The 27,523-nt window shown below is 42.3% G+C and overlaps 1 protein-coding gene across 1 annotated transcript in view; it reads left to right on the top strand.

The window, feature by feature from the left end:
- The window catches only part of PLCL1 (phospholipase C like 1 (inactive)), a 310,610-nt gene that overhangs the window by 190,947 nt on the left and 92,140 nt on the right, over nucleotides 1-27,523 (top strand). Inside the window, exons 2-3 of the mRNA XM_044304764.1 lie at nucleotides 1,655-4,126; nucleotides 5,530-5,733. Coding sequence (XP_044160699.1) covers nucleotides 1,655-4,126; nucleotides 5,530-5,733 — 2,676 coding nt within the window. The remainder of the gene's footprint in view (nucleotides 1-1,654; nucleotides 4,127-5,529; nucleotides 5,734-27,523) is intronic.

Below are 27,523 nucleotides of genomic sequence, written 5' to 3'. Positions count from 1 at the left end.
TATTATTTGCTAGTGGAAGCTCCATCCTGATGTCTCCTCCATATCATGCTGATCTCTTTATAATCTATATTTACATAAAGAAGATAAAACATTTACTATAGACCATTGCTTGTAACTGCTCCAGCTAGATGGTGAAGATGTTCTAACCACAGTCGTATATAAAGATCAAAAGTAGATAATGATTATTAAATATGACCAGGGCCTCCACAATGTGCATTAGGAGCCAGTGCTGCTCATTTGCCTCCTTTGTGTGGCTCTTGGCTATGTCAAAGTAATGTCCTAGAGATATGCCCCCATTGTCTCAGATAGGAATACCCCTTTGTCTGTTGTAGAAGGAAGACATCTGCACAAACTTGCCCAAAAGGTGGTTATTTTCTGACCATATCTTCCAACTTATACCATAAAAATAAACCATTAGAATAAGGTATTGATAGTAGAAGGGACGCTTGCTCAATGTGTCTGTATGGATGAGTATGTATACATCTTGATCATTTCTATTGACCAGGGCAGTATTTTCAGCAGGTTTTTTTTTCAGTATGCCAGCTTCCTATATAATAATCGTTAGATAGGAATGAATTAATCCTTTTGCTGCATCTTCTCCGTTAATATGTTATGGCAGTATACATCAGTTGCTTTAAGAATTCTAGCACATTTTAAGTAGATTCAGAGCAGGAACATAAATAATTAGAAACAAGGAAATGTACTGGTGCCGGGTCTCTAGCCTTAGGGCTCATTCAGACTGCCGTATGCTGCCCGTTTTTTTTTGCGGACAGTTAAGCATGCCTGCAAAAAAACGGATTGCATTCAGTTTTTTTGCTGACCCATAGACTTCAGTGGGGCCATGTCCTGATTTTCACTGACAAGTATAGGGTATGTTTCATTAGTTTTGCTGAGCCGTGCAATGGAAGAAAAGGCCCCATAGAAGTGAATAGGACGCAAAAAAAAACGGATCTGCATTTTTGCGGACAGCATACGGCTGTTTGAACGAGCCCTTACTGTGCGCTGCACAGGTCACTGCCTCTATTTAACTTCTAAATTAAACTGTAATAAACGTTCCATTCATTTTACAACAAATGCTTTACAATAAGCTATCAGTATTAGATTGTGGGGCTCCGACTCTTGGCTCTTGCTGACCAGCTGTTTAGAGTGAGCAATGCGGCTTCTTCATTGTCTAACTTTATCTGGACGTTGTACTTTTATCAGCACCTGTTCTGGGTATTGCAAATTTGCCCAAATCAAGTGAACTAATCTACTATTAAAAGTACAACATTATGGGGGTCAGACCCTACACCGATCTAATATTAATGGCCTTTCCTAAGGCTATGAAGTCAGTTTTTAAATGCTGGATAACCCCTTTAAGGTTAACTGCACACAGTGCGGATTACGAGCGATTTTTCTGCGCACATTTTCATGCAGAACAAACACAGTTTATGTGCATTTTAATACAGATTTTGTGCATACAAATCCGCGTTGTGTTCAAATAGCCAAAACGGTTTGGCTGCCATTTATTGCCATTAAATTAAATTAAATTAAATTAAATTCTTCTTCAGTATCTGTTGAAATGCTTTTTTCTACCTAAATAATACATTTGTAAAAAAAAAATTCCGATGATGTGTTTGGATCTTTATATACATTTTTTTTTTTGTTTCTGTAGGATCCTGCAAACCAAAAACCTGGTAGAAAGAAAACGGTATCCTTCAGCAGCATGCCATCAGAGAAGAAGATAAGCAGTGCCAGTGATTGCATTAGTTTCATGCAAGGAGGCTGTGAATTAAAGAAAGTTCGTCCAAACTCTCGTATCTACAGTCGTTTTTTCACACTTGACACTGATTTGCAGGCTTTACGTTGGGAGCCTTCTAAAAAAGACCTTGAAAAGGCAAAATTGGACCTCTCTGCCATCAAGGAAATACGACTTGGCAAGAACACAGAAACATTCAGGAACAATGGTCTGGCAGACCAGATTTGTGAGGACAGTGCATTTTCAATAATTCATGGAGAAAATTATGAATCTTTAGATTTAGTGGCCAATTCAGCTGATGTGGCCAATATCTGGGTCTCGGGGTTAAGATACTTAGTCTCTCATAGTAAACAACCACTGGACTTGGGCGAAGGTGGGCAGAACACACCTAGATTCAACTGGCTCAAATCCATCTTTGACGCAGCAGATGTAGATGGGAATGGCATTATGTTAGAGGATACAGCAGTTGATCTAATCAAACAACTCTCTCCAGCTATCAAAGAAACCAAGGTTAGATTAAAGTTTAAAGAAATCCAAAAGAGTAAAGAAAAACTTACCACCAGAGTGACCAAAGAAGAATTCTGTGAAGCATTTAGTGACCTTTGTACAAGACCAGAGGTATATTTTCTACTTGTGCAAATTTCCAAAAATAAAGAGTACCTCGATGCAAATGATCTACTATTATTCTTAGAGTCTGAGCAAGGGATGGCTCAGGTAACAGAAGATATGTGTTTGGACATTATACGAAAGTATGAGCTCACTCATGAAGGACGTTTGAAGGGTTTTCTTACCATTGATGGTTTTACTAAGTATCTTTTGTCCCAGGAATGTGATATATTTGACCCTATCCACAAAAAGGTTTGCCAGGATATGACACAACCATTGTCACACTATTATATCAACTCCTCCCACAACACATACCTAATTGAAGACCAATTTAGGGGTCCAGCAGATATTAATGGATACGTGAGGGCACTAAAAATGTCTTGCAGAAGCATTGAGCTTGACGTCAGTGATGGGCCAGATAATGAGCCAATCATTTGCAATCGAAATAGCATGACCTCACCATTAGCCTTTCGTAATGTTGTTGAAGTAATTAACAAATATGCCTTCATCTCCTCTGAGTGTCCTCTTATTCTTTGCATTGGCAACCACTGCTCTATACAACAGCAAAAGGTAATGGTGCAGCATATCAAGAAGATCTTTGGGAGTAAGCTCTACACAGAAATGCCTTTGCCAGCAGAGTCCTACCTTCCCTCTCCTGAAAAACTTAAGAAAAAGATTATTGTAAAAGGTAAAAAACTGCCATCAGATTTTAACCTCTTAGAGGGAGAGGTCACCGACGAAGATGAGGAGGCAGAAATGTCTCGAAGAATGTCAGAAGATTACTTTGGAGAACAGAGGTTGATCAAGCTTTGTAGAGAACTATCAGATCTAGTGTCAATTTGCAAATCCGTGCAGTACAAAGACTTTGATGTTTCTATGAAAAACCAAAATTATGGTGAAATATGCTCTTTTAGTGAGAGCCAAGCTAGTCGGATTGCTAATGAGTATCCAGAAGACTTTGTAAACTACAATAAAAAGTTTTTATCCAGGGTGTATCCTAGTCCAATGAGGATAGACTCAAGTAACATGAACCCACAAGATTTTTGGAATTGTGGCTGTCAGCTTGTGGCTATGAATTTTCAGACTCCAGGTCCAATGATGGATCTCAACATTGGCTGGTTCCTTCAAAATGGGGGTTGTGGGTATGTCCTTCGACCATCCATCATGCGAGATGAAGTATCGTATTTCAGTGCAAACACTAAAGGTGTTGTGCCTGGTGTTTCGCCTCAGGTTCTTCACATCAAAATCATCAGTGGACAGAATTTTCCTAAACCAAAAGGAGCATGTGCAAAAGGGGATGTGATTGACCCATATGTCTGTATTGAAATTCATGGCATCCCTGCGGACTGTGCAGAACAAAGGACTAAGACAGTGCAGCAAAATGGTGACAACCCCATTTTTGATGAGAGCTTTGAATTTCAGGTAAACCTCCCAGAGTTAGCCATGGTGCGTTTCATGGTTCTTGATGATGACTATATTGGAGATGAATTTATCGGTCAGTATACTATACCCATTGAGTGTTTACAGCCCGGATATAGACATGTGCCTCTGCGCTCTTTTGTTGGAGACACAATAGAGCATGCAAAACTGTTTGTTCACATTGCAATCACCAGCCGAGCAGGAGGTGGAAAAGCTCAAAAACGTGGATTATCTGCAAGGATAGGGAAAAAAGCCAGAGATTACACAATGCTACGAAACACTGGCCTTAAAGTTGTAGATGACATCTTCAAACTTTCTGTTCATCCTCTGAGGGAAGCCACTGATGTCAGGGAAAACTTGCAGGTAAGAAGCTTTTATGGTCCTTAGCTCATTTGTTTAATTATTCCTTAAAGGGTACTTGTCACCTATCCTGACATGTTTGTTTTAGTAACTAGTATTTATCTGGAGCATCTTTCCTTACAACTGTATGTTGTGCCGTTGTGCCTTTCCTCTGCTGTTCTTACTAGAGGTCTAAGAATGAATTGTCAGCAGTCTGCAATAAAGGTCCATCGGAGTGTTACCAGTTGGGGGTGTTACCCTGCACAGTTTGACACTATCCAGTCAGTGCTCGTAGTGTCACACTGTGCAGGGAACCCCTCCCAAACTGGTAACACCCGGATGGACCTTTATTGCTAATTGCTGGAAATGTATTCATAGTAGACTTCTAATAGGAATAATAGAATAATGGCACAACAAAGAGTTATAGGAATAGATGCCCCAGTAATGTTATTATATGGGCAATGCGAGTAATTACTAAAACAGACATGTCAGAAGAGATGACAGGTTCTTCTTAAAGGGGTTTACCCAGAATTAGCATTTATGCCCTATACCCACTGCTGAAACCCATACTGGGCATGAGAACAGGGACCCCATGCCCCCCCGACCCCATTCTTATGGTATAAAAAATGTGAGGAGGTGATTAAATGGAGCATTGGTTGAGCATGTGCACTGCTCTATTCAAGTAAAGCATTAGTTTCATTTTTGGGGATTGGTTAAATAGCAGTTCCATAATTCAGAGTGATTATCCACAATAATTTCCTCTCAGTCCACTTGCTAAGGACATGCCTACGAATGCCCGGGCACTGTCCTGTGTGTGGCTGGTCCAGTCTACCTGCTTCTGTTTGCTTACCGATTGCAGCGGTGACGTGTGGGTGTATAGCACAGGACTGCTGCAGCCAGTCACTGTCCTCAGCGGTATTTACGTGCTGTATACTGCCATATTAAAACTGCAATTTGAAAACAAGCCTCATCAGTTTGTCTGAACCGCCGTTACAGAGAACAGAGTCAGAGAAAGGCCAGTATGGCATCATTTTACAGCATTCGGGGGCATGCCCGGGACTTTTAATTATATCATACATCCCCTTTAATGCTTCGTAATGAAATAAAGGGTATTCTGTAGTTAAAGGGATTACCGAGTTTTCAAAAAACCTTTTATATGTCATAGAGGCGTCAAAAGTTTTGATGGGGGTAGGGGGTCTGAGTGCTTAAACCGCTACCGATCACTAGTAAGAGGATAGAGAAGCACTCATATCACGCTGTCTCTCCTCGCTGCAGGACATATCTATGATGTCTATGACATATCAAAAGTTTTTTAAACCTTTGGGACCCTTTAATTTTACAAGACTATTGCTTTTGTCTGCTACAAACTTTTTTTGGTAGTATGTGTGTTTTATGTCTGTCCTTGTTTCTTATTTGCTCTGCACTAGAATGCACTGGTGTCCCTGAAGGAGCTCTGTGGACTTCCTACCAGCTCCAGCCTCAAACAGTGCATGCTGTCTCTGGCGTCCCGTCTTGTGAATAGCGACAATACACCTTCTGTGAACCTAATCATGAAGGACAACTACCCTTATTTGGAATCACTGGGAACAATACCTGACGTTCAGAAGAAACTGCTCAACGCCTATGAAATGGTTAGTACAGACCTGACTTATATGTATTCTCTTTACTCTCATTATACATTGCCATTTTGTGCCCATGGCTGTGTCCAGTAATTGTCTGTAAGGCCCACCGCGGACATATGTTGTCCATGTTCTCCATGAACAGTACACGGATCCTTTGATTTTAATTTCTTTGTTCACACATCACCTTGAGTCAGTCAGAAAACAACGACATGTACTACTTTGGTTCGCGATGCAGACCATACTCACTCATTGAAACTTGTTGGTGCTTGTAAACCACTGACAGGTCACAAATGGCATCTGTATACTGTTATTGGTTTTTTGTTGACCATTTGTAGGAGATGCTCTAGAAATCCCTTTTTCATTTTGGCCATTCACATAGAATATACAGTAGAGGACACACAGAGGGCAAAAAGAAGACACATGGACCTTTCACAGATGAGACACTGACTGTGTTGTCACAGATACAAAAAAAACGTCAGATGACAGCACCAATGTCCCAATTATAAATAAGTTGCATGGTCACCAGCGGTCTAAATAAGTTGCATGGTCGCCAGCGGTCAGGTTCCTTCCCGCTCCAAACTGGCTTGAGAAAGGCTTGGTTTAAGCCGAAACGTTGCCTTGTCTTATGTGTAGACTGGAATAAACTTACAAAAGAGAAGACTCTAGTCACAATCGGTTTGTGTTGTCACAGATATCATCACTGACAGGGTCGTGTAAGAGAGTCCTGAGAATGAGTATGGCGCAAGACCTACATTGCCCTGCGTAAAATATCCTTATTTAGAGGGGAATTTCCATCGCAGGATGCAGTGACCAAGGTGGTCAGGACTATGGAGACAGCCGAGCTAGCTGTACTATACTACACTGTTTCCATAGCTGTCATACAAGTAAGTTAATTGGAGTTATGGAAACCGCATAGTACAGTGAGCTACATATCACAGGTTACCGAAACAGCACAGCCCACTAAACTGTTTCCATAGCTCTGACCACGTCTAGCCGCCACAACTAAACCGGAAGGGCTTGAGGGCTGTTCTAGAGAATTATTGTGGGTCCCAGAGACTGGAGATGCATCTATCAGATATTTATGGTAGAACTTGTGGCTATCCCATAAATGCTTGAAATAAGAATACCCCTTTAAAGGGAGTCTGTCACCACAAGTTGCCCTTATAGACCGCTTACATAGCACTGTAGCATAACTTTAAATCAATACAGAAAAGAGACCATGCGTGGCCCTATGCCAAGACTTTAGTGCCACCAATAAGTATTGTGGCTAAATAAAGGGCCATCTACACAAATAACCTGGTACAAACTCCCAAACATGAAACCAGACTTAGTCCGGGGCATGCCGAAACGCGATTTGGGGTAGCGCCATCCTGGTTTGCACGCACTCTTAGGTAAGTTCTTTTGATGCAGCATGTTGTAGATATTTTGGTCAATATAGTGATATGTGATTGTCTTTTGATACTCCGGTTGCCAGTATACTTTATTTATGTATAATGATTGTTTATGCAATTATAGATTACTATATCTGCTACATCATGTTTTAATATGTATTTACATCATTATATACATACTATATTTCCCTGTATTGTGTGTGCTACCAGGATGGCGTTCTTTTCTGTCACTTTTTTTTTTTTAATATCAACATCCTTATATATGTGAAGAATAATTCAATAAAATATTACATTTTATATGGGTACCTTGTGAGATCCATTTTTTTGTTTAAGTCTGGTCTCATAACTATAGATCAGTCAAATGGTATCTTTGTCTTTTTGTTTGGATGTTCACCAGGGGCAAAAATGTAGTTTTATTCATATGTAAATGAAAGCTTGCAAGTGCGTAGGGGCGGCGTTCAGGCTGTAAGTGCCCAGGCCGCTCTGCCTTCTTCTCACATAACCCCTCCTCAGCCTGTTACTTGGCCCGCCCTGTAAGCCTCTTACGTCATTCAGTGTACTGGCCAAGATCCCGCCGGCGCATGCGCACTGTGATGACCATTGTGGGCAGCAGCATCGTTCCATGCAGTGCAGGATCTCGGCCAGTACACTGGATGACGTAAGAGGCTTACAGGACGGGCCAAGTAACAGGCTGAGGAGGGGTTATGTGAGAAGAAGGCAGAGCAGCCTGGGCACTTACAGCCTGAACGCCGCCCCTACGCACTTGTGAACCCTCATTTACATATGAATAAGGCTCCGATTTTGACCCTGGTGAACATCCAAACAAAAACACAAAGGTGCCATTTGACTGATCAATAATTATGCTACAGTGCTATGTAAGTGGTCTATAAGGGCAAATTGTGGTGACAGACTCCCTTTAACCGCTCCAGGACCACCTAACGCACGGATGCGGTCAATTCATTCCTCCTGGACGCATCTGTGCGTCATCACGCGAGATTTCGGTCTGAGCCGGCCCGCGCATGCGCATCGCGGGCCGGCAAAAGTTCAAGCACCATTTCGTCACCAGCCTTCCAGCCAATGATCGTTGCTGGCAGGCTGGCGATTTTTAAAATCTCCATTCAGAAGCCAGTTAACACTTTATATTTGTAAATATAATGTGTTAAATGGCTTCCCTGCTCCTCTGCTGGTCCTTTTCGTCGGTTGGTCTCAGCAGAGGAGCAGGCATCACAGTGAGTAGCACCAAACACTACACCTTAGCCCCAGATCACCCCCCAGCACCCCAATTAACCCCTTGATTACCCCTTCTTGCCCCTGTCAATCACCTAGTGAAAGGGAAAAAAGTGATCAGTGTAAACTGACACATTTTTTTTCACTGGTATTGACTGTTAGGTTTTAGGGATAGTTTAGGTCCCTTGGTTAGGTAGTTTAGCGATCGTTTAGCACCCAGCCCACCGCACCGCACCGCAGTCACTTATTCGCTGATTAGCGTATCGCTACAGCTTTTGTACTTTTATAGTATCTGTAAGTGATCAAAACTGATCACAGTCAGATCTATAAAAGTATTAGTGTCACCTTAGCTCACCCTCCACCCAAAACGCAGTGTTTGCCCGATCAGGCCTGATTGGTCGCCCACACGTGCGTTTTTTTTGATCACTGCACAATCACTTTACAAGCGCTGCGGCGATAAAAAAATCAGTTTTGATATTTTTTATCAACCGCAGCGGCCTCCGGTACTTCGCTAGCCTCCCATTTGTAAGACAGGCTTGCTTTTTTTCTTGGGTAGTCTCAGGGAATACCCCTAAATTTAGTAGTCCAAATGTCAAACAGGGGGTATTCTTATGAAAAGGCCTACAGGCTTCTGACCCATTCAGATGAGGAATGGGAACCCTCATCTGATGAATCTAGCGGGTCAGAATATGAACCTGTAGAAAGCAGTGGCAGTCTGACCCAAAGTTCGGACGAGGAGGTTGAGGTCCCTGATAGCACCAGGCATACCCGGCCCTGTGTCGCTAGACTACAGGTTGCGCAGGATCCGCTTCAAGGGCAGCAGAGTGGGGCTGGCGTTGTCGGATTACGTGGTGAGGCATACACCAGCAGCGCAGCCTATCCTGGACCTAGTACCAGCACTGCCGTACAACATGGTGAAGTGGCGAGCACCAGAAGGGCAGTTGAAGCTGGTACGGTGGCACGTGCAGTAGTTACCCCGTCGCAGTCACTGCACAGACAGGCCCGTAGAGCTCCTAGAATCCCTGAGGTGCTGGCAAACCCTGATTGTCAGTCCCCAACTTCAGCCGCACCTGTAGTTCCCCCTTTCACTGCCCAGTCTGGAGTTCGGGTTGAGACAGCTCAGATCGGTTCGGCCCTGGGATTTTTTGAGCTGTTCTTGACTGCGGAGCTCTTGGACTTAGTTGTGGCAGAAACAAATCGGTATGCCACTCAATTTATATCCGCCAACCCGGGAAGCTTTTATGCCCAGCCTTTCCGGTGGAAACCAGTCCAAGTTTCCGAAATTAACATTTTTCTGGGCCTTCTCCTCAACATGGGTCTAACCAAAAAGCATGAATTGCGGTCATATTGGTCCACGAACCCAATTCATCACATGCCCATGTTCTCTGCTGCTATGTCCAGGACACGATTTGAGACCATCCTGCGTTTCCTGCACTTTAGCGACAACACCACCTCCCGTCCCAGAGGCCACCCAGCTTTTGACCGGCTCCACAAAATTCGGCCCCTCATAGACCACTTCAACCAGAAATTTGCAGATTTGTATACCCCTGAGCAAAACATCTGCGTAGACGAGTCCCTAATACATTTTACCGGGCGCCTTGGCTTCAAACAATACATCCCAAGCAAGCGCGCCCGGTATGGGGTCAAATTGTATAAGCTCTGTGAAAGGGCCACAGGCTATACCCACAAGTGTTTCCGGAAGTACCACACACAGGTACACTTAGCATAGGGATCACATCTCACAGGACAGGTACACAGGGCTATTAGGGCCCATTCACACACAGCTGCTGCAAACCTCTCCTTTCACCTGGGACAAAGTGCATAATGCACTTCGCCACATCTTTGGGCGATTTGCGCTTTGCACATTGTCCCATGGGGAAGGAGAGGTTTGTCCTATAAAGGTAAAAAAAAAAAAACAGTAAGCAAAAAAGTTAACGTTCAGTTCCAAAAGTTAAATAAAGTTTATATGTTCTGTTCAAAGGTTATTATAAAGTTAATAAAATGTATTGCGTTGCGGCCTGGTTTTTTCTTTTGTTTTTTTTTACCTTCCAGGTGGACCAACCGATCGACTAGCTGCAGCACTGATGTGCATTCTGACAGAAGCATTGCGCTGCTGTCAGTTTACCCACAAGTCGGTGTATGCGGCGCTGCAAGAAGAGATTTCTCCTCTGCAGTAAAAGATACGTTTGCCGAGGTATATGAGCTGAGGAGGCGGTGGTGTTCATATGCTTTGGCAAACACTTTGTATATAAAAAATAAATAAATAAATCCCGGCAATGATTTATTTATCCACATCGATTGATGGGAATGGAGAAATCGGATTTGCCAGGGCATACGAGCTAAGTCGGTATGGATGTTGGGCGGAGCTCCTATGTCCTGGCAGACGCCTTTCCCCTCCTTTTTTTTTGGGGCAGAGATTTTTTCATCCACATTGATCGATGTGAATGAAGAAATCTGTGCCGTTAATTTTTTTCTTTCAGCCCAGAGGCTGAACGGAAAAAAAAAATCTCATTACCTGTATGCTCAATATAAGAAGAATAGCAGAAACTCCTAATGCTGGCCATACATGTAATGATTGCGGAGACCCTCAAATGCCAGGGCAGTACAAACACCCCACAAATGACCCCATTTTGGAAAGAAGACACCCCAAGGTATTCGCTGAGGGGCATATCGAGTCCATGAAAGATTAAAATTTTTGTCCCAAGTTAGCGGAAAGTGAGACTTTGTGAGAAAAATGTCATGGAACCATGAACCAGACGTACAACAAGGGCTTTATTGAAAATCAAGCTGTAAGCAAAAGTCCAAACGGATGGCTAAACCGAAGCAGGGTCTTGCGTAGACAGAGGTCAGGAATCAGAAGGGTAGTCAGACGAAGCCTGGATCAGGAACCAGCGGGGTAGTCAGACGAAGCCAGGATCAGGAACCAACTGGGTAGTCAGACGAGGCCAGGATCAGGAACCAGAAGCAGCAGCAGTCTTAGAAGCATGTGAACACAGGAGGACCAAGCAAGGAACTGAAGCCACAGACCTCCTATATATAGGAGCTAGGCATCCAGCTCCTCCCAGTGGGAAGGAGAAGCCGCAGGGTGGGAGGCTACAAGAAACCCAGAAACCAAGATGGCCGCCAGCACATGTCAAACGAAGGAGAACAGTAAGAAGGTAAGACCATGACAGTACCTCCCCCTCAAGGGCCCCTCCTCCGCGGAGTGAGGAACGGTTTCTGAGGGAAGCGTGCGTGGAAGGCTCGGAGCAAAGCAGGAGCATGGACATCTGCGGAGGGAACCCAGGAACGCTCCTCTCAGTGGGAAGGAGAAGCCGCAGGGTGGGAGGCTACAAGAAACCCAGAAACCAAGATGGCCGCCAGCACATGTCAAACGAAGGAGAACAGTAAGAAGGTAAGACCATGACAAAAAAACAAAAAAAAAATTAATTTCCGCTAACTTATGCCCCAAAAAAAAATTCGATGAACTCGCCAGGCCCCTCATTGAATGCCATGGGGTGTCTTCTTTCCAAAAGCATATGCTTTTATTGTCCTGATGAAGAGGGCGGTTAGCCCTTGAAACGCGTTGACAAAAGAATAAATAGCTACTTTTTTCCTTTTTAAAATACTACATGAGAACTTGACTCCTGCTTTCAGCGCCGTCAAAAAGGTTCAGAAAAAACATTCTCTTCTACCCACATTCCAAAGAGCACCTTTCGGATTTCACAGGGCATTTTTTACAGATTTTGATTTCAAACTACTTCTCACGCATCTGGGCCCCTAAAATGCCAGGGCAGTATAACAGTATAAGTGACCCCATTTTGGAAAGAAGACACCCCAAGGTATTCCGTGAGGGGCATGGCGAGTTCCTAGAATTTTTTATTTTTTGTCACAAGTTAGCGGAAAATGATGATTTTTTTATTTTATTTTTTTATTACAAAGTCTCATATTCCACTAACTTGTGACAAAAAATAAAAACTTCCATGAACTCACTATGCCCATCATGAAATACCTTGGGGTGTCTTCTTTCCAAAATGGGGTCACTTGTGGGGTAGTTTAGAAAGTCAGAGCTGCTTCAAAAAGCGGAAATTCACATTTTTGTATCATAGTTTGTAAATGCTATAACTTTTACCCGAACCATTTTTTTTTTTACCCAAACATTATTTTTTTTATCAAAGACATGTAGAAGAATAAATTTAGCGAAAAATGTATATATGAATGTCGTTTTTTTTAAAAACTATTCCAATTGAAAGTGAAAAATGTCATTTTTTTTTTAAATTTAGTGAAATTTCGATTAATAACAAAAAAAGTAAAAATGTCAGCAGCAATGAAATACCACCAAATGAAAGCTCTATTAGTGAGAAGAAAAGGAGGTAAAATTCATTTGGGTGGTAAGTTGCAGGACCGAGCAATAAACGGTGAAAGTAGTGTAGTGCAGAAGTGTAAAAAGTGGCCTGGTCATTAAGGGTGTTTCAGCTAGGGGGGCTGAAGTGGTTAAAGAGGGTATGACCATTCTCCTGCCATGTCTGTGTTAGTAGATGTCTGTGTAAAAAAATTCTGGAACTTTTTGGGTTAGAACTCTCCGTTCCTCCTTGAAGAATATGAATAAATTGCAGATGGGATTACCATTCTCCTTGTCAATGGGGTCTGTCTCTACACTGCACATAGTCTCGGTTGCAGTACTGGGGCAGTGTAATTACAAGTGCTGGTCCTATTCAAGTGCAAGCAAAACGACCCACAGTGTAATCTTAAGGCTTTACCAAAGCGCCTCCTTCTTTTCAAATGGTTGATCACGGGGGATCGGCACCGATCTGATATTGATAACCTATCCTGAGGATAGGCAATGAATATAAACCTCCTGCATGACCCTTTTAACATTGTCCAATCAGTGCCATAATTGTTGGGCTGTGCAGGAACACACACTATTGACATATTACATGCTGCCTATAGATGCCCTGGTCATCAGCATGTGGTGTGAGGGGCTCCACAATAAGCTGGGCTAATATCACCATATTTACATTTGTTATAGTGGCATGGGCATTTGCTAGTCCCTTGCCATACTGTACTTGTACATGTCTAACTTGATGTCATTTTATGTATCTGTCTGTTCCTCTGCTGATCTGTTATTGGGACTGTAGTTTTAGGGATTTTGGAGGGTGAAAAAGGCTTCGGTGACTACACAAGGTGCTTTGTATAGTACAGTACAGTAGGATTAGCAGGGTCAGGTTGCAGCACAGAGTTCGTGCGACCCATTGCACTACGATATCATACCTTAAAGGGGTTGTCCAACACCTACAGTCATGTGAAAAAATTAGGACACCCTTTGAAAGCATGTGGTTTTTTGTAACATTTTTAATAAAAGGTTATTTCATCTCCGTTTCAACAATACAGAGAGATTAAAGTAATCCAACTAAACAAAGAAAACTGAAGAAAAGTCTTTTCAAGATCTTCTGTAAATGTCATTCTACAAAAATGCCTATTCTAACTGAGGAAAAAGATAGGACACCCTTGCCCCTAATAGCGAGTGTTACCTCCTTTGGCTGAAATAACTGCAGTGAGACGGTTCTTGTAGCCATCTACCAGTCTTCGACATCGGTCTGAGGAAATTTTACCCCACTCCTCAATGCAGAACTTTTTCAGCTGTGAGATGTTTGAGGGGTTTCTTGCACGTACAGCCCTTTTCAAGTCACCCCACAGCATCTCAATGGGATTCAAATCTGGACTTTGACTTGGCCATTCCAGGACTCTCCATTTCTTCTTTTTCAGCCAATCTTTGGTTGATTTACTAGTATGTTTTGGGTCATTGTCATGTTGCATGGTCCAGTTCCGCTTCAGCTTTAATTTTCTAACTGATGGTCTCACATGTTCTTCAAGCACCTTCTGATACACAGTAGAATTCATCGTGGATTCTATGATGGTGAGCTGACCAGGTCCTGCTGCAGCAAAGCAGCCCCAAACCATGACACTTCCACCTCCATGCTTCACAGTTGGTATGAGGTTCTTTTCTTGGAATGCTGTGTTTGGTTTACGCTAAACATGTCCTCTGCTGTTGTGTCCAAATAATTCAATTTTGGACTCATCTGTCCAAAGAACATTATTCCAGAAGTCCTGGTCTTTGTCAACTTTATCTCTGGCAAATGTCAGTCTGGCCTCGATGTTTCTCTTGGAAAGCAAAGGTTTCCTCCTTGCACACCTCCCATGCAAGTTAAACTTGTACAGTCTCTTTCTGATTGTAGAGGCATGTACTTCTACATCAACAGTAGCCAGAGCCTGCTGTAGTTCTCGAGATGACACTTTAGGGTTTTTGGAGACCTCTTTTAGCATCTTGCGGTCTGCTCTTGGGGTGAACTTGCTGGGGCGACCAGTCCTGGGCATGTTGGCAGTTGTTTTGAAAGCCCTCCACTTGTAGACTATCTTCCGGACAGTGGAATGGCTGATTTCAAAATCTTTTGAGATCTTTTTAAATCCCTTCCAAGACTCATAGGCTGCTACAATCTTTTTTCTGAAGTCCTCTGACAGCTCTTTTGCTCTCACCATGGTGCTCACTCTCACTTCAACAGTCAGGAGCACACCAAACTAAATGTCTGAGGTTTAAATAGGGCAAGCCTCATTCAACATGCAGAGTAACGATCTACTAATTATGTGCACCTGGTGTGATATACCTGTGTGAGATCTGAGCCAATTTAAGAGGGAATACATGTGAGGGTGTCCTATCTTTTTCCTCAGTTAGAATAGGCATTTTTGTAGAATGACATTTACAGAAGATCTTGAAAAGACTTTTCTTCAGTTTTCTTTGTTTAGTTGGATTACTTTAATCTCTCTGTATTGTTGAAACGGAGATGAAATAACCTTTTATTAAAAATGTTACAAAAAACCACATGCTTTCAAAGGGTGTCCTAATTTTTTCACATGACTGTATAATGCACCCCAAAATGCCCAGGCCCCTCCTATAGAAGATACTTAACCTGCTCCCCCACACCCACGTCTCTCCAGATTCCTGCATGTCCGCCGTTGTATCTCCCTGTCGTGCAGATCAAAACATCCAGCGACAGGGGAAAGGGTTTTGGGTAGCCATTAGCAGGCCGCGATGGGAACGAGCCTCCCTAGCATCACCCACGATGCTTGGGAGGCTCGTCCCTGCCACGGCCTGCTATTGGTTGAACTTCAACACATCCCCCTCATCGCCGGATGCAGAGGAGGTCTTGGGGGCATCAGGAGCAACGCAGATGCCGGTGAGCAGGCTAAGTATAACCTGTATGAGGTGCCTGGGCATTTTGGGGGGCATTATAGGGGTTGGATAACCCCTTTAAGGTATTATGGACCTGCCCTGTGTTTGGTTGTATTTGATAGTTTTTATAGTGTATTGTTAAAAGTTTTGCTTTAAAGTAAACTATGGTCCAGTGATAATGCTCACCCTAGTGACCATGAGCAATAGTAATATACTTAATGCTACTGTATAGTGCTAGCACAAGGCAAATAGCATATGTCCATAAAAGCAAAGTAAGAAAAGTCTGCAGAAAATAAGGGCTAACCGTGTGTTACTTTTCTTGCTGGGACATTGTAACAAACATGGCTCTCCAGTGTGAAATGTACATTATTGTCCCCATCATTGTGCAAGGATTACTAGAGAGGACCATTGTCATTATAAGACTGTACGCATTATCCAGCTCAGCAGTAAAGTACCTTGTAACTGCCCTTCAAATCCATGTCCCTGTTATCATGGGTCATTGTAGACATTGAATAACAATGTGCCGTATGTAGGTCTGTAGAAGTAAAAAAATTGATTTCTGCACAGCCCGAGTTGAAGCCAATTATGAGACAGTCCGGACAGCAGGATTTTTGTAAATCTGCTTAGAACCTCATTTCTTCTGATTTATTAGTACTGAGATGTGTCAGCTTTGTATGCTTGGCAAATGTACGGTAATTAGGACGCTGTGCTGCAAGCCGATTACCATTCATTTTGCTGAATAAGAATGTTTTTGGTTTTTTTTAACAAAAGTTCTGGCTTTTTTAATGTCTGGCTTTTTTAATCTGCATCGGATTAAGGCCTCATGCACACGACCGGTTTTTTTTAAGGTCCGCAAAAACGGAGTCCGTAGGTCCGTGATCCGTGACCGTTTTTTGTGTCCGTGGGTCTTCATTGTTTTTTGGAGGATCCACGGACATGAAAAATGAAAAAAAAATCTAAGTCAAGTTTGCCATTGAAATGATAGGAAAAAACGGACACGGATCACGGACACGGATCACGGACGCGGATGACAATCTTGTGTTCATCCGTGATTTTTCACGGACCCATTGACTTGAATGGGTCCGTGAACCGTTGGCCGTGAAAAAAATAGGACAGGTCAGATTTTTTTCACAGCCAGGAAACACGGATCACGGATGCGGCTGCCAAACGGTACATTCTCTGATTTTTCCACGGACCCATTGAAAGTCAATGGGTCCGCGAAAAAAAAAAAGGAAAATGGCACAACGGCCACGGATGCACACAACGGTCGTGTGCATGAGGCCTTACACAAAAAACGTCCATTTCCGCCATGAAATCCACCATCAAAAGGCCATCAGTCGCTTTTCAATGACTGCAACAGAAAAACCATATGGTTGCATTTTTTTCCCGCAGCTAAATTAATTGAGAAGTGGCATGTTACTACTTAGAACCAGACTGATAGAGGGTTTGGTAGTGAAGTCAATGAGGACACTGGAAAAAATGCTAGCGGTTTTGCAAGCTGTTTTAGAAGTGTTTTTAGTGGCGTTTCCGCCACCAAAAATACTTCTGAATTATATCCCAGCCAAGGGCTGGATAAGAAAAACGCTACCAGATCCTCTTCTAATCCCTATAATACTCTTCCAAATCTTCAACCAAATACTCTTCTAAAACCCTGCTAATACTCCTCTAAATCTGCCACCAAGCTAGCAATCTGCCACCAAAAAGAACCTGTTTTCAGCTAGAAATCTTCTGCTGATTTTTCTGCTGCGGATTGTGCTGTGTGAACATAGCCTCATCCTTCTCTGACACCAAGTTCATCATTATTTTCATTATCCTGCCTCTTTATATTACAGCGTTCAGTTGCATAATCACAAACATTCCATGTACAGTCGTGGCCAAAAGTTTTGAGAATGACACAAATATTAGTTTTCACAAAGTTTGCTGCTAAACTGCTTTTAGATCTTTGTTTCAGTTGTTTCTGTGATGTAGTGAAATATAATTACACGCACTTCATACGTTTCAAAGGCTTTTATCGACAATTACATGACATTTATGCAAAGAGTCAGTATTTGCAGTGTTGGCCCTTCTTTTTCAGGACCTCTGCAATTCAACTGGGCATGCTCTCAATCAACTTCTGGGCCAATTCCTGACTGATAGCAACCCATTTTTTCATAATCACTTCTTTTTGTCAGAATTAGTGGGTTTTTGTTTGTCCACCCGCCTCTTGAGGATTGACCACAAGTTCTCAATGGGATTAAGATCTGGGGAGTTTTCAGGCCATAGACCCAAAATGTCAACGTTTTGGTCCCCGAGCCACTTATTTATCACTTTTGCCTTTTGGCACGGTGCTCCATCGTGCTGGAAAATGCATTGTTCTTCACCAAACTGTTGTTGGATTGTTGGAAGAAGTTGCTGTTGGAGGGTGTTTTGGTACCATTCTTTATGTTTTTGGGCAAAATTGTGAGTGAGCCCACTCCCTTAGATGAGAACCCCACACATGAATGGTCTCAGGATGCTTTACTGTTGGCATGACACAGTACTGTTTGTAGCGCTCACCTTTTCTTCTCCGGACAAGCCTTTTTCCTGATGCCCCAAACAATCGGAAAGAGGCTTCATCGGAGAATATGACTTTGCCCCAGTCCTCAGCAGTCCATTCACCATATTTTCTGCAGAAGATCAGTCTGTCTCTGATGGTTTTTTTTGGGAGAGAAGTGGCTTCTTTGCTGCCCTTCTTGACACCAGGCCATCTTCCAAAAGTCTTCGCCTCACTATGCGTGCAGATGAGCTCACACCTGCCTGCTGCCATTCCTGCGCAAGCTCTGCACTGGTGGCACTCTGATCCCGCAGCTGAATCCTCTTTAGGAGACGATCCTGGTGCTTGCTGGACTTTCTTGGACGCCCTGAAGCCTTTTTAACAAGAATTGAACCTCTTTCCTTGAAGTTCTTGATGATCCTATAAATTGTTAATTGAGGTGCAATCTTAGTAGCCACAATATCCTTGCCTGTGAAGCCATTTTTATGCAACGCAATGATGGCTGCACGCGTTTCTTTGCAGGTCACCATGGTTAACAATGGAAGAACAATGATTTCAAGCATCACCCTCCTTTTAACAGGTCAAGTCTGCCATTTTAACCCAATCAGCCTGACATAATAATCTCCAGCCTTGTGCTCGTCAACATTCTCACCTGAGTTAACAAGACGATTACTGAAATGATCTCAGCAGGTCCTTTAATGACAGCAATGAAATGCAGTGGAAAGTTTTTTTGGGGATTAAGTTAATTTTCATGGCAAAGAAGGACTATGCAATTCATCTGATCACTCTTCATAACATTCTGGAGTATATGAAAATTGCTATTATAAAAACTTAAGCAGCAACTTTTCAAATTTCCAATATTTATGTAATTCTCAAAACTTTTGGCCACGACTGTATGTTCATTTTTCAGTTCTTTTATATTTGCTCACAAAATAGTAATAAAGACTACATTTATTGACTGTTAAATGGGTTGACCAGTGCAGCAAGATCTTCTGGAAAATGTGTGGTTTAAGAATCGATACACATTTTCATTTTTCATTTTTATTTTTATTTTTTTATTCTCTGAGCTCTTTGCTAAAAAAAAAAATTGCCCTGGTAGACAACTGTTTAAAATATTTGTTAATAATGAATCCACTTTGGATCTACTGGTTCTATCTGATGGTACCTGATCGCTAAGCTCTCTGCAGCTGGCAATCTCATCATAAAGGGCACAACTTGCAAATGGCCTGTGTCTGTTTCCACTTCGCTCACCAGATCACACGTTGTTACGGTAAAAATTCTGAGGGTCATTTATTAAGACCACCGTTTTAGACGCCGGTCTTAAAGGGAACCGGTCACCGGGATTTTGTGTATAGAGCTGAGGACATGGGTTACTAGATGGCCGCTAGCACATGCGGAATACCCAGTCCCCATAGCTCTGTGTGCTTTTATGTGTTTAAAAAAACCGATTTGCTACATATGCAAATTAACCTGAGATGAGTCCTGTCCCTGAGATGAGTCAGGCACAGGATTAGTCTCAGGTTAATTTGCATATATATATAAAATCGTTTTTTTTTACACAATAAAAGCACACAGAGCTATGGGGACTGGGTATTGCGGATGTGCTAGCGGCCATCTAGCAACCTATGTCCTCAGCTCTATACACAAAATCCCGGTGACAGGTTCCTTTTAATAAAGCCCCTGTGCTGGCGGTGGATCGCTGAAGTTATGTAGAGAAGCCGACCTCTACATAACTTCGGTGCATGCAGCGCCAGTTCTAAATGTAAGCCAGCTTCCTACTAATATAGGTGTATTTCAGGTTAAGAAATTACCCCCTTTGTCTATGATAAATATGCAAGTGCTGGTTTGGCGCTTCTGAAATCTTGTGTCTCTAGTGCAGACTTGATGAGCCTGACCCCTGTGCATTCCCTATAATGACATCTGAAAAAATAACTGCTGGTGATCAATAAGCCTGGTTTGTCTAATGATACAAAATGCCAGATTGTAAAGTCTAAAAAAATCACTGAAAATGGTGCACTACAATGGTAAGTGCAATTGACAGTATATGGCTAAACCCTCACACTGATATTAACATGAGACTTTCGCCAATATAGTCTTATATCAAGAACATACCGGAGCCCGTGCACCCCGTCAAGGTCTCTTAAAATGGCACGGGACCTAACGCTAACTTACCTATGCCGTATGAACAGTTTGATAGGTGCATAAAGTCCGACACACAGCCAATTACCTCCAGATTGAAATCACACATACAATGGGAGGAGGGAGAAGGCTGTGAGTCCCACCTATAACTGGGTCATGTGATGCAGGATGCCCAGGTGCACCTGAATGTTACCCATAGATCAAAATTAAGGCACATTCAAACCTGAGGTTGCCCCACCTCCAGGCATAATTATACAGACAAAATAACAGAATAAAGTGGTCTAAAAGGCAAAAGATGCTCAAAACCCCTAATGCTGTAGCACATTTCTATCTGGGGGAGCAAATCCTGCCCATGTGATCCGTTGTTAACAGCAATCCCCAGCAAAAATGCATACAATGGAGGATGCCCGCCACGGACCACATGTAAGACAAATGTGCAGATGGGGCTTATAAGAAACAGAAAATCACTGAAAATGGTGCACTACAATGGTAAATGCAGTTGATAATATATGGCTAAATGTGCTACAGCATTAGGGGTTTTGAGCATCTTTTGCCTTTTAGACCACTTTATTCTGTGATTTTGTCTGTATATTTATGCCTGGAGGTGGAGCAACCTCAGGTTTGAATGTGCCTTAATTTTGATCTATGGGTAACATGCAGGTGCACCTGGGCAGCCTGCGTCACATGAGCCTGTTATAGCTGGGGCTCACAGCCTCCTCCCATTGTATGTGTGATTTCACACTGGAGGTAACTGGGAGCTGCTGGCTGTGTGTCGGACTTTATGCAACTATCATAAATTGTCCATACGGCATAGGTAGGTTAGCGTTAGGTCCCGTGCCACATTGAGAGACCTTGTCGTGGTGCGTGGGCTCCAGTATGTTCTTGATATAAAAATATATTGGCGAAAGTCTCATTTTAATATCAGTCTGAGGGTTTAGCCATACTGTATATTGTCTATTGGATTTACCATTGTAGTGCACCATTTCAGTGATTTTCTTTTTTTTATAAGCCTCATCCGCACATTTGTCTTACATGTGGTCTGTGGTGGGCATCCTCCATTGTATGCTATTTTTTCTGAGGGTTGCTGTTGGCAACGGATCTCATGTTAAGGATTTGGTCCCCCGGTTAGTAATGAGCTACCTATGGGGGTTTGAGCATTTTCTGCTTTTAAGACCTGTGTAGGATTTTTTTGTGGTACATGTGGTCCGCTGTTGGCATCCGCCATTGTATGCATTTTTGCAGGGAATTGCTGTTAGCAACGGATCACATGGGCAGGATTTGCTCCCCTGGGTAGAAATGTGCTACAGCATTAGGGGTTTTGAGCATCTTTTGCCTTTTAGACCACTTGATTCTGTAAAGTTGTAAAGCACCCGTTGTTTTTTTGTGAAATACTAAGCTCATATACAGGGTTGCCCTGTGTGCGGATGCTCATGTAACCTGTCATGGATAGTTGTTGGCATATCGTTTCACTGTTACATTTATATTTTTCTGCTGTAAGCCTTTGTGCTTTGCTGGATTTGGTGGGTTCCTCTTACCCCATCTGAGCAGTTTCTCAGGGCAATATGTTGGAATTCTGCCTTTTTCCTACATGTAGAGACAAATTAGGCTGTAAGCCTATACACCTCGAGCAGCTTGGACAGTTACAGTTGTGGTTGGCGGCACATAGTTTTATCATTGCTTCTTTGTTTTTCTCCGTGAATGATATGTGATGATCAAAACCTTAAAAGGGAACATGGCAAGAACCATGAACTTCACTTATTGTGTGTAGAGTATAAAGTTACCACTGACAATGGTAGAGAATGCTACCCTAATGCATTAATGCCGTGGTACCACCAATATAAACGTATCCCGCCTAACAGATATCTCTGTTACATCACTTTCCCCATTTATCAAAACTGCCTTATTCTAATGTTATTAACTTACCATTGCACCCTGTGGCAAATCAGTTTCGATTTTAAGTTGGTGTTGGCAACGTCCCGCATTGGAGCCTTGTAAAGTAGGAAGCCTCATTGGTAAGAAGAAGGGGTGTGATGTCAGGCGAAATCTCGCTGCCCTAAGGCATGATTAGACAGCAGTCACGTGACAAACCAGGAAGTAGGATTCAAGCATGGGGGATAAGAGAAAACTGCAAATCAGGTAAATTTGAACTAAAACCAGTCCAAGCAGGAATGGGAGCTAAAGTTATTCTTTAGGGTCCATTCACACGTCCGTTGTTTCTTTCCTGATCTGTTCCGTTTTTTGCGGAACAGATCTGGACCAGGTCTGTACCCATTCATTTTGAATGGGTCCTGAAAAAAAAATCAGACATTGTGCTGTCCGATTTTTTCAGGACCCATTGAAAATGAATGGGTCCAGATCTGATCCAGATTTGTTCCGCAAAAAACGGAACAGATCAGGAAAGAAACAACGGACGTGTGATTAGACCCTAAATAGGTTTTCCAGGACTGTAATTCTTTTAATAAAGTGGCAAAGTAAACCATTCGATGACTAGCTGTGCCTCTATCCCCGATATAATTAGGTCTTCTTTTTTATACTTCTAGCTTCACGTTATCATTTATTTGTTTCCATTGAGGGCAAACTAATTGTGTCAGTGGAGAACAAGGCGTTCTAGAAATAGTTCTGACGCTCTCCCCATCCCTTTCAGCTAAAAATACAGTGTACGTTGGTCTCTTCTTTGCTCTATAAGCACACATCACACACGCAGGGCTGCCAGCATGAGCCGATGACAGCTTTGTGATGAGTGTTATGCTTGCTGTCTAAATAATACAGTTGTAGATAGGTCGCTTCCAGGATGTAGGCCGCCTGTGGGATGCTCTGCAGAACTTAGACAATGAATGTTAGTTAATATAGAGCATCTACCAAAAGTCATTGCACTAGGTATATGAAAAGAGCAGAAGTTTTATTTTACTTTAATTTGTTATATGCAAAATTTAATGAGATAATTTAACTGTCTAGTTAGTGTATGTATTATGTATTATGTATTCATAGGAAATTCCCATCTTAGACATTTATGGCCTTTTTGTAGGATACGCCATAAATGCCTGGTAAACATGGGGGTCACCTCCGGGACCCACACTTATCTCTAGTATGGGGGTCCTCCCGAAACCCCATTTTGCCTAGTTAGGCAGCTGATGGCCTCTGTATTCAGGCACACAATCAATGGAGAGGTGGTTGCTTATGGTCTTGTCGTCCTCATGGCTTTTTTTATTCATTACCAGTGGAGTCATACCTCAGCAGTTTTCAGCTGTTTCTGTCGCCCAAAAGTAAATGGCGAGAGTCACACACATACTGACCACCGGGATGTGGTGGCCAGCAGCTGCGTCACCAGGTGGGTCAGGGATCAAGGGATTCTATTCTGGAGATAGCTGTGGGTCCCACCTCTGGGATCTGCAAATATCTGACATTTATGGCGTGCCTATCTATATGCCATAAATGTCGTACTAGAAAGACAGCTTTGATTTCAGCCCTATTAACCTCTTCAGGACCATGTGATTTTCCATTTTTGCATTTCGTCATTTCGTCTGACTGCCTTTCTTCTTGGAGCCATAATTTTTTTTTAATGGCACCATTACTGCATTCAATGTAGTGGGAAGCTGGAAAAAAATTCCAAATGGGATGGAATTGAAAAAACCAAAGCACAATTCTGCCACAGTTTTATGGGTTTTGTTTTTACGGCAGTGCCTATGCTGTAACAATGACCTGCTATCTTCATTGTCCAGTTCAGTATGATTATGGTGGTACCACATTTTTATAGTTTTTCTTGTATTTTTATACTGAATAAAAATAAAAACTTAGAAAAAACTGTATTCTTATAATCTCCATATATTGACTCCCATAATATTTTATAGTTATGTTTACGGAGCTGTGTGTGAGGTTATTTTTTGCAGGCTGATCTTAAATTTTGATTTAAGCCATTTTGGAGTGTTTATGACTTTTTTAAATTACTTTTTGTTCAATTTTTTTAGGAGGTGAAGTGACAAAAATGGCAAATCAGCCATTTTTTTTCCTGTCATGTCGTTCGCCATATAGGATAAATATTTTTATCATTTAATAGTAGCGGCATTTTTGGATGTAACGATGTCCAGGATTTTTATTTATTTATTTATTTATTTATTTATTTTTATATTCTAGGGAAAGGGGGGTGATTTGAAATTTTATATATTTTTTTTATTTTTTAAAACTTTTTTTTGTCACCCTAGGGGACTATAACATACAATCATTGGATTGCATCTTGTATTCTATAATGCATATTTATGCATTAAAGAATAATTAAGTTAGTATTTTCCAATGTAGTGCTGCCACCTACAGGCCTGCATTGGTGTATATTAATAATCAGCCCGTAAACCTTGTACAAGCCTTGGCCTATTACTAGTACAGGCTGCCTTCCCTGATCTAAGGCTACTTTCACACTAGCGTTTTTCTTTTCCGGCGCTGAGTTCCGTCCTAGGGGCTCAAATCCGGAAAAGAACTGATCAGTTTTATCCTAATGCATTCTGAATGGAGAGTCCGTCCCTCAGGATGCATCAGGATGTCTTCTGTTCAGTCTTTTTGGCTGATCAGGCTTTTCAGAAAAACGTAGCATGCAGTATTTTTACCTCCGGCCAAAAATCCTGAACACTTTGACTGAACGCCTGATCAGGCTTTTTTCCCATTGACTTGCATTAACGCCGGATCCGGCGCCGTGTGTTCAGTTAAAACAGATCCGGCTTTTGCATGTTAAACCCGAAAAATAGGAAAAAAAAGTTAAAGTCCATAAATGGCGGATCCGTTTTTTCCAATGCAATTTTCCATTGTGATCGAAAGCCTGATCAGGATTCAAATGTAATCAGTTTTCACACGTTTTTCCGGATCCGGCGGGCAGTTCCGGTGTCGGAATTGAACGCCGGATTCAAACAACGCTAGTGTGAAAGTAGCCTTAGCCAGGGGAAGACGACCTGTGGTTTTAGTGCTCACAGAAGCCATGGTCACATTTGACCATGACATCTAAGTGGTTAAATGTCCGCGATCTGCATTACCGCTGATCACAGACATTATCCCTGAGCCTCGACTATGTATTATTGCGCTTATTGCACTCACAAGCCAGCACAATCTTTAAGACTCCTGACAATCCACTATACATGTTCGGCGGGGGCCTGAAAATGGTTAATACAATTAAAGGGGTTCTCCGGGAATTAAGAAAATGAAAATACTTAAATATTACTTTATTATAAATATATTCCAAATACCTTTCATTAGTTATAATGTCTCATTTTGTCTAGGGAGCAATGATTAGGAGATACAAAATGACTGCCGTCCTGTTAGTACACACAAAACCTGTCCTAATCACACAGCAGGACAAGTTACTTCACATCACTGAGGTAAAGAGCTGCCTCATCCTCCTCTGTGCTCTGACTGTCAGGGATTATGATCCTGAATACAATTTAATATGATATTTAGCTGAATCTTTGTGTGAATGGATTTCATGAGGAGACATGAAGTACAGAGAGGACAGACGGGACAGACTGTGGTAATGGAGACTGCATACAAGTACGATTCGCTCCAGCCTAAAGATTACACAAGCATCTCTCTCTGCCAGCATCACCTTTCAGAAACATTATAAATGTGCTACAAGCACAAAATGATTTTCATAGCATGCTATGGGCCATTAAACATTGTTAGACTACAGTCTTTTCCATCTGGAAGAGAGAGAATTGTTTTCATTATTTTGCCAGCAAAATCATTTTATGACACATTGTACAGTGGAAGACTCACACGGTATTAGCCAGTATACGCCGTGAGATTGCAGGCAGACATTTTCCGCTATGTATAATGGCTTTATGTGCATAGAAAACAATGCAGAGAAAAATGTCTGAGCATGCTACGCTGTAATGGTTCCATGATTGCTGGGTGCTGCAGCCTCAAACAACCTTCCTGCAAGGCAGACGATTTATCAGCATAGGAAGTAGGTCAGCAACACCGGACTTCATCCAAATAAAAACTTCACTTTATTAGGAGGTCTTTGAAGAAGCATTATTGGCATGCACAGATGTCTACATCGCAGTATGGAATTTCATTACTAGCTGGCAATCATATACACAAACTACATCATTTATTGTGAAATGCAGCAGCAGTTCCCAGAGGCCTTGTCTTTTGGGCTCCCATGCATTGGGCCATCACCTTAAGGGCTCGTGCACATGACCGTGCTGTTTTTTGCGGTCTGCAAATTGCAGATCCACAAAAAATGTATGCCGCCCGTGTGCCTTCCGCAATTTGCGGAACAGAACAGGAGGCCCATTATAGAAATGCCTATTCTTGTCCACAAAACAGACAAGAATAGGACAGGACTTGTAATTTTTGCGGGGCCACGGAACGGAGCAACGGATGCGGACAATACACACAGTGCTGTCCACATCTTTTGCAGACTCATTGAACGGAATGGTTCCGTATACAGACCGTATGCAGAACGCAGAAAACGGCCCGTATACGGAACGCAAAATACGTTTGTGTGAACAAGGCCTAAGTCGACAAGTTTTCATTCCCCATGTATATGATATGCAGAAGATTTGCAAGGGTGACTCAGTTTGTTGCAAAACTACCTAGCTGAAACCAGAATTTACTACAGGGCTCCCTGTGACAGTAATGATCCATTTCCATGATCATTTTTTTAGGGTGTGCATATTATGAAATTTTTGCACGTCATTTCACTAATATATGCCTATTATTGGCACGTCTTCCTTTATGAGGAGGAGTAATTCTTGAATAAGTCAATGGCACTGCTTCCTTGTAGACATATGACTGAGAAAGGTTTCTGGAAGACAGAGGCGGATTGGCTATAGACCTTACAGGGAAAATTCCTGGTGGGCCGATACCCAGGGGGCCACCCAAACTCTATTCTCTGTCAGCGACCAATCATGGCTTTCTGAATTCAACTTCTGGGTCCTGCATCTCACCTGCTAAGCTGCCTTCTCCTTATCTTAATCAGAGACAACTAGAAGAGGAAGACAGAAAATGGCATCTACTGATGGCCACCACATAGAGACAGCTTTTGCGGCAATATATTGTGCTGCACTGTGGTATATGGTTCTGATGAGACTGTATTTTGCGCTATGGTATTGCTGACCCTGCCTAAGGGTCCATTCACACGTCCGTATGTGTTTTGTGGATCCGTGAATTGTGGATCCGCAAAACACGGACACTGGCAATGTGCGTTCCGCATTTTGTGGACGGCACATCACCAGCACTCTCATAGAAAATGCCTTTTCTTGTCCGCAATTGCTAGTTCGGCAAGTTCTATTTTTTTGCGGAACGGAATGAATGGGTCTGCACCTGTTCCGCAAAATTGCG

The sequence above is a fragment of the Bufo gargarizans genome, chromosome 8 (genome assembly GCF_014858855.1).
Source record: "Bufo gargarizans isolate SCDJY-AF-19 chromosome 8, ASM1485885v1, whole genome shotgun sequence".
NCBI lineage: Eukaryota > Metazoa > Chordata > Amphibia > Anura > Bufonidae > Bufo > Bufo gargarizans.
This window is presented reverse-complemented; position numbering and strand designations above follow the sequence as displayed.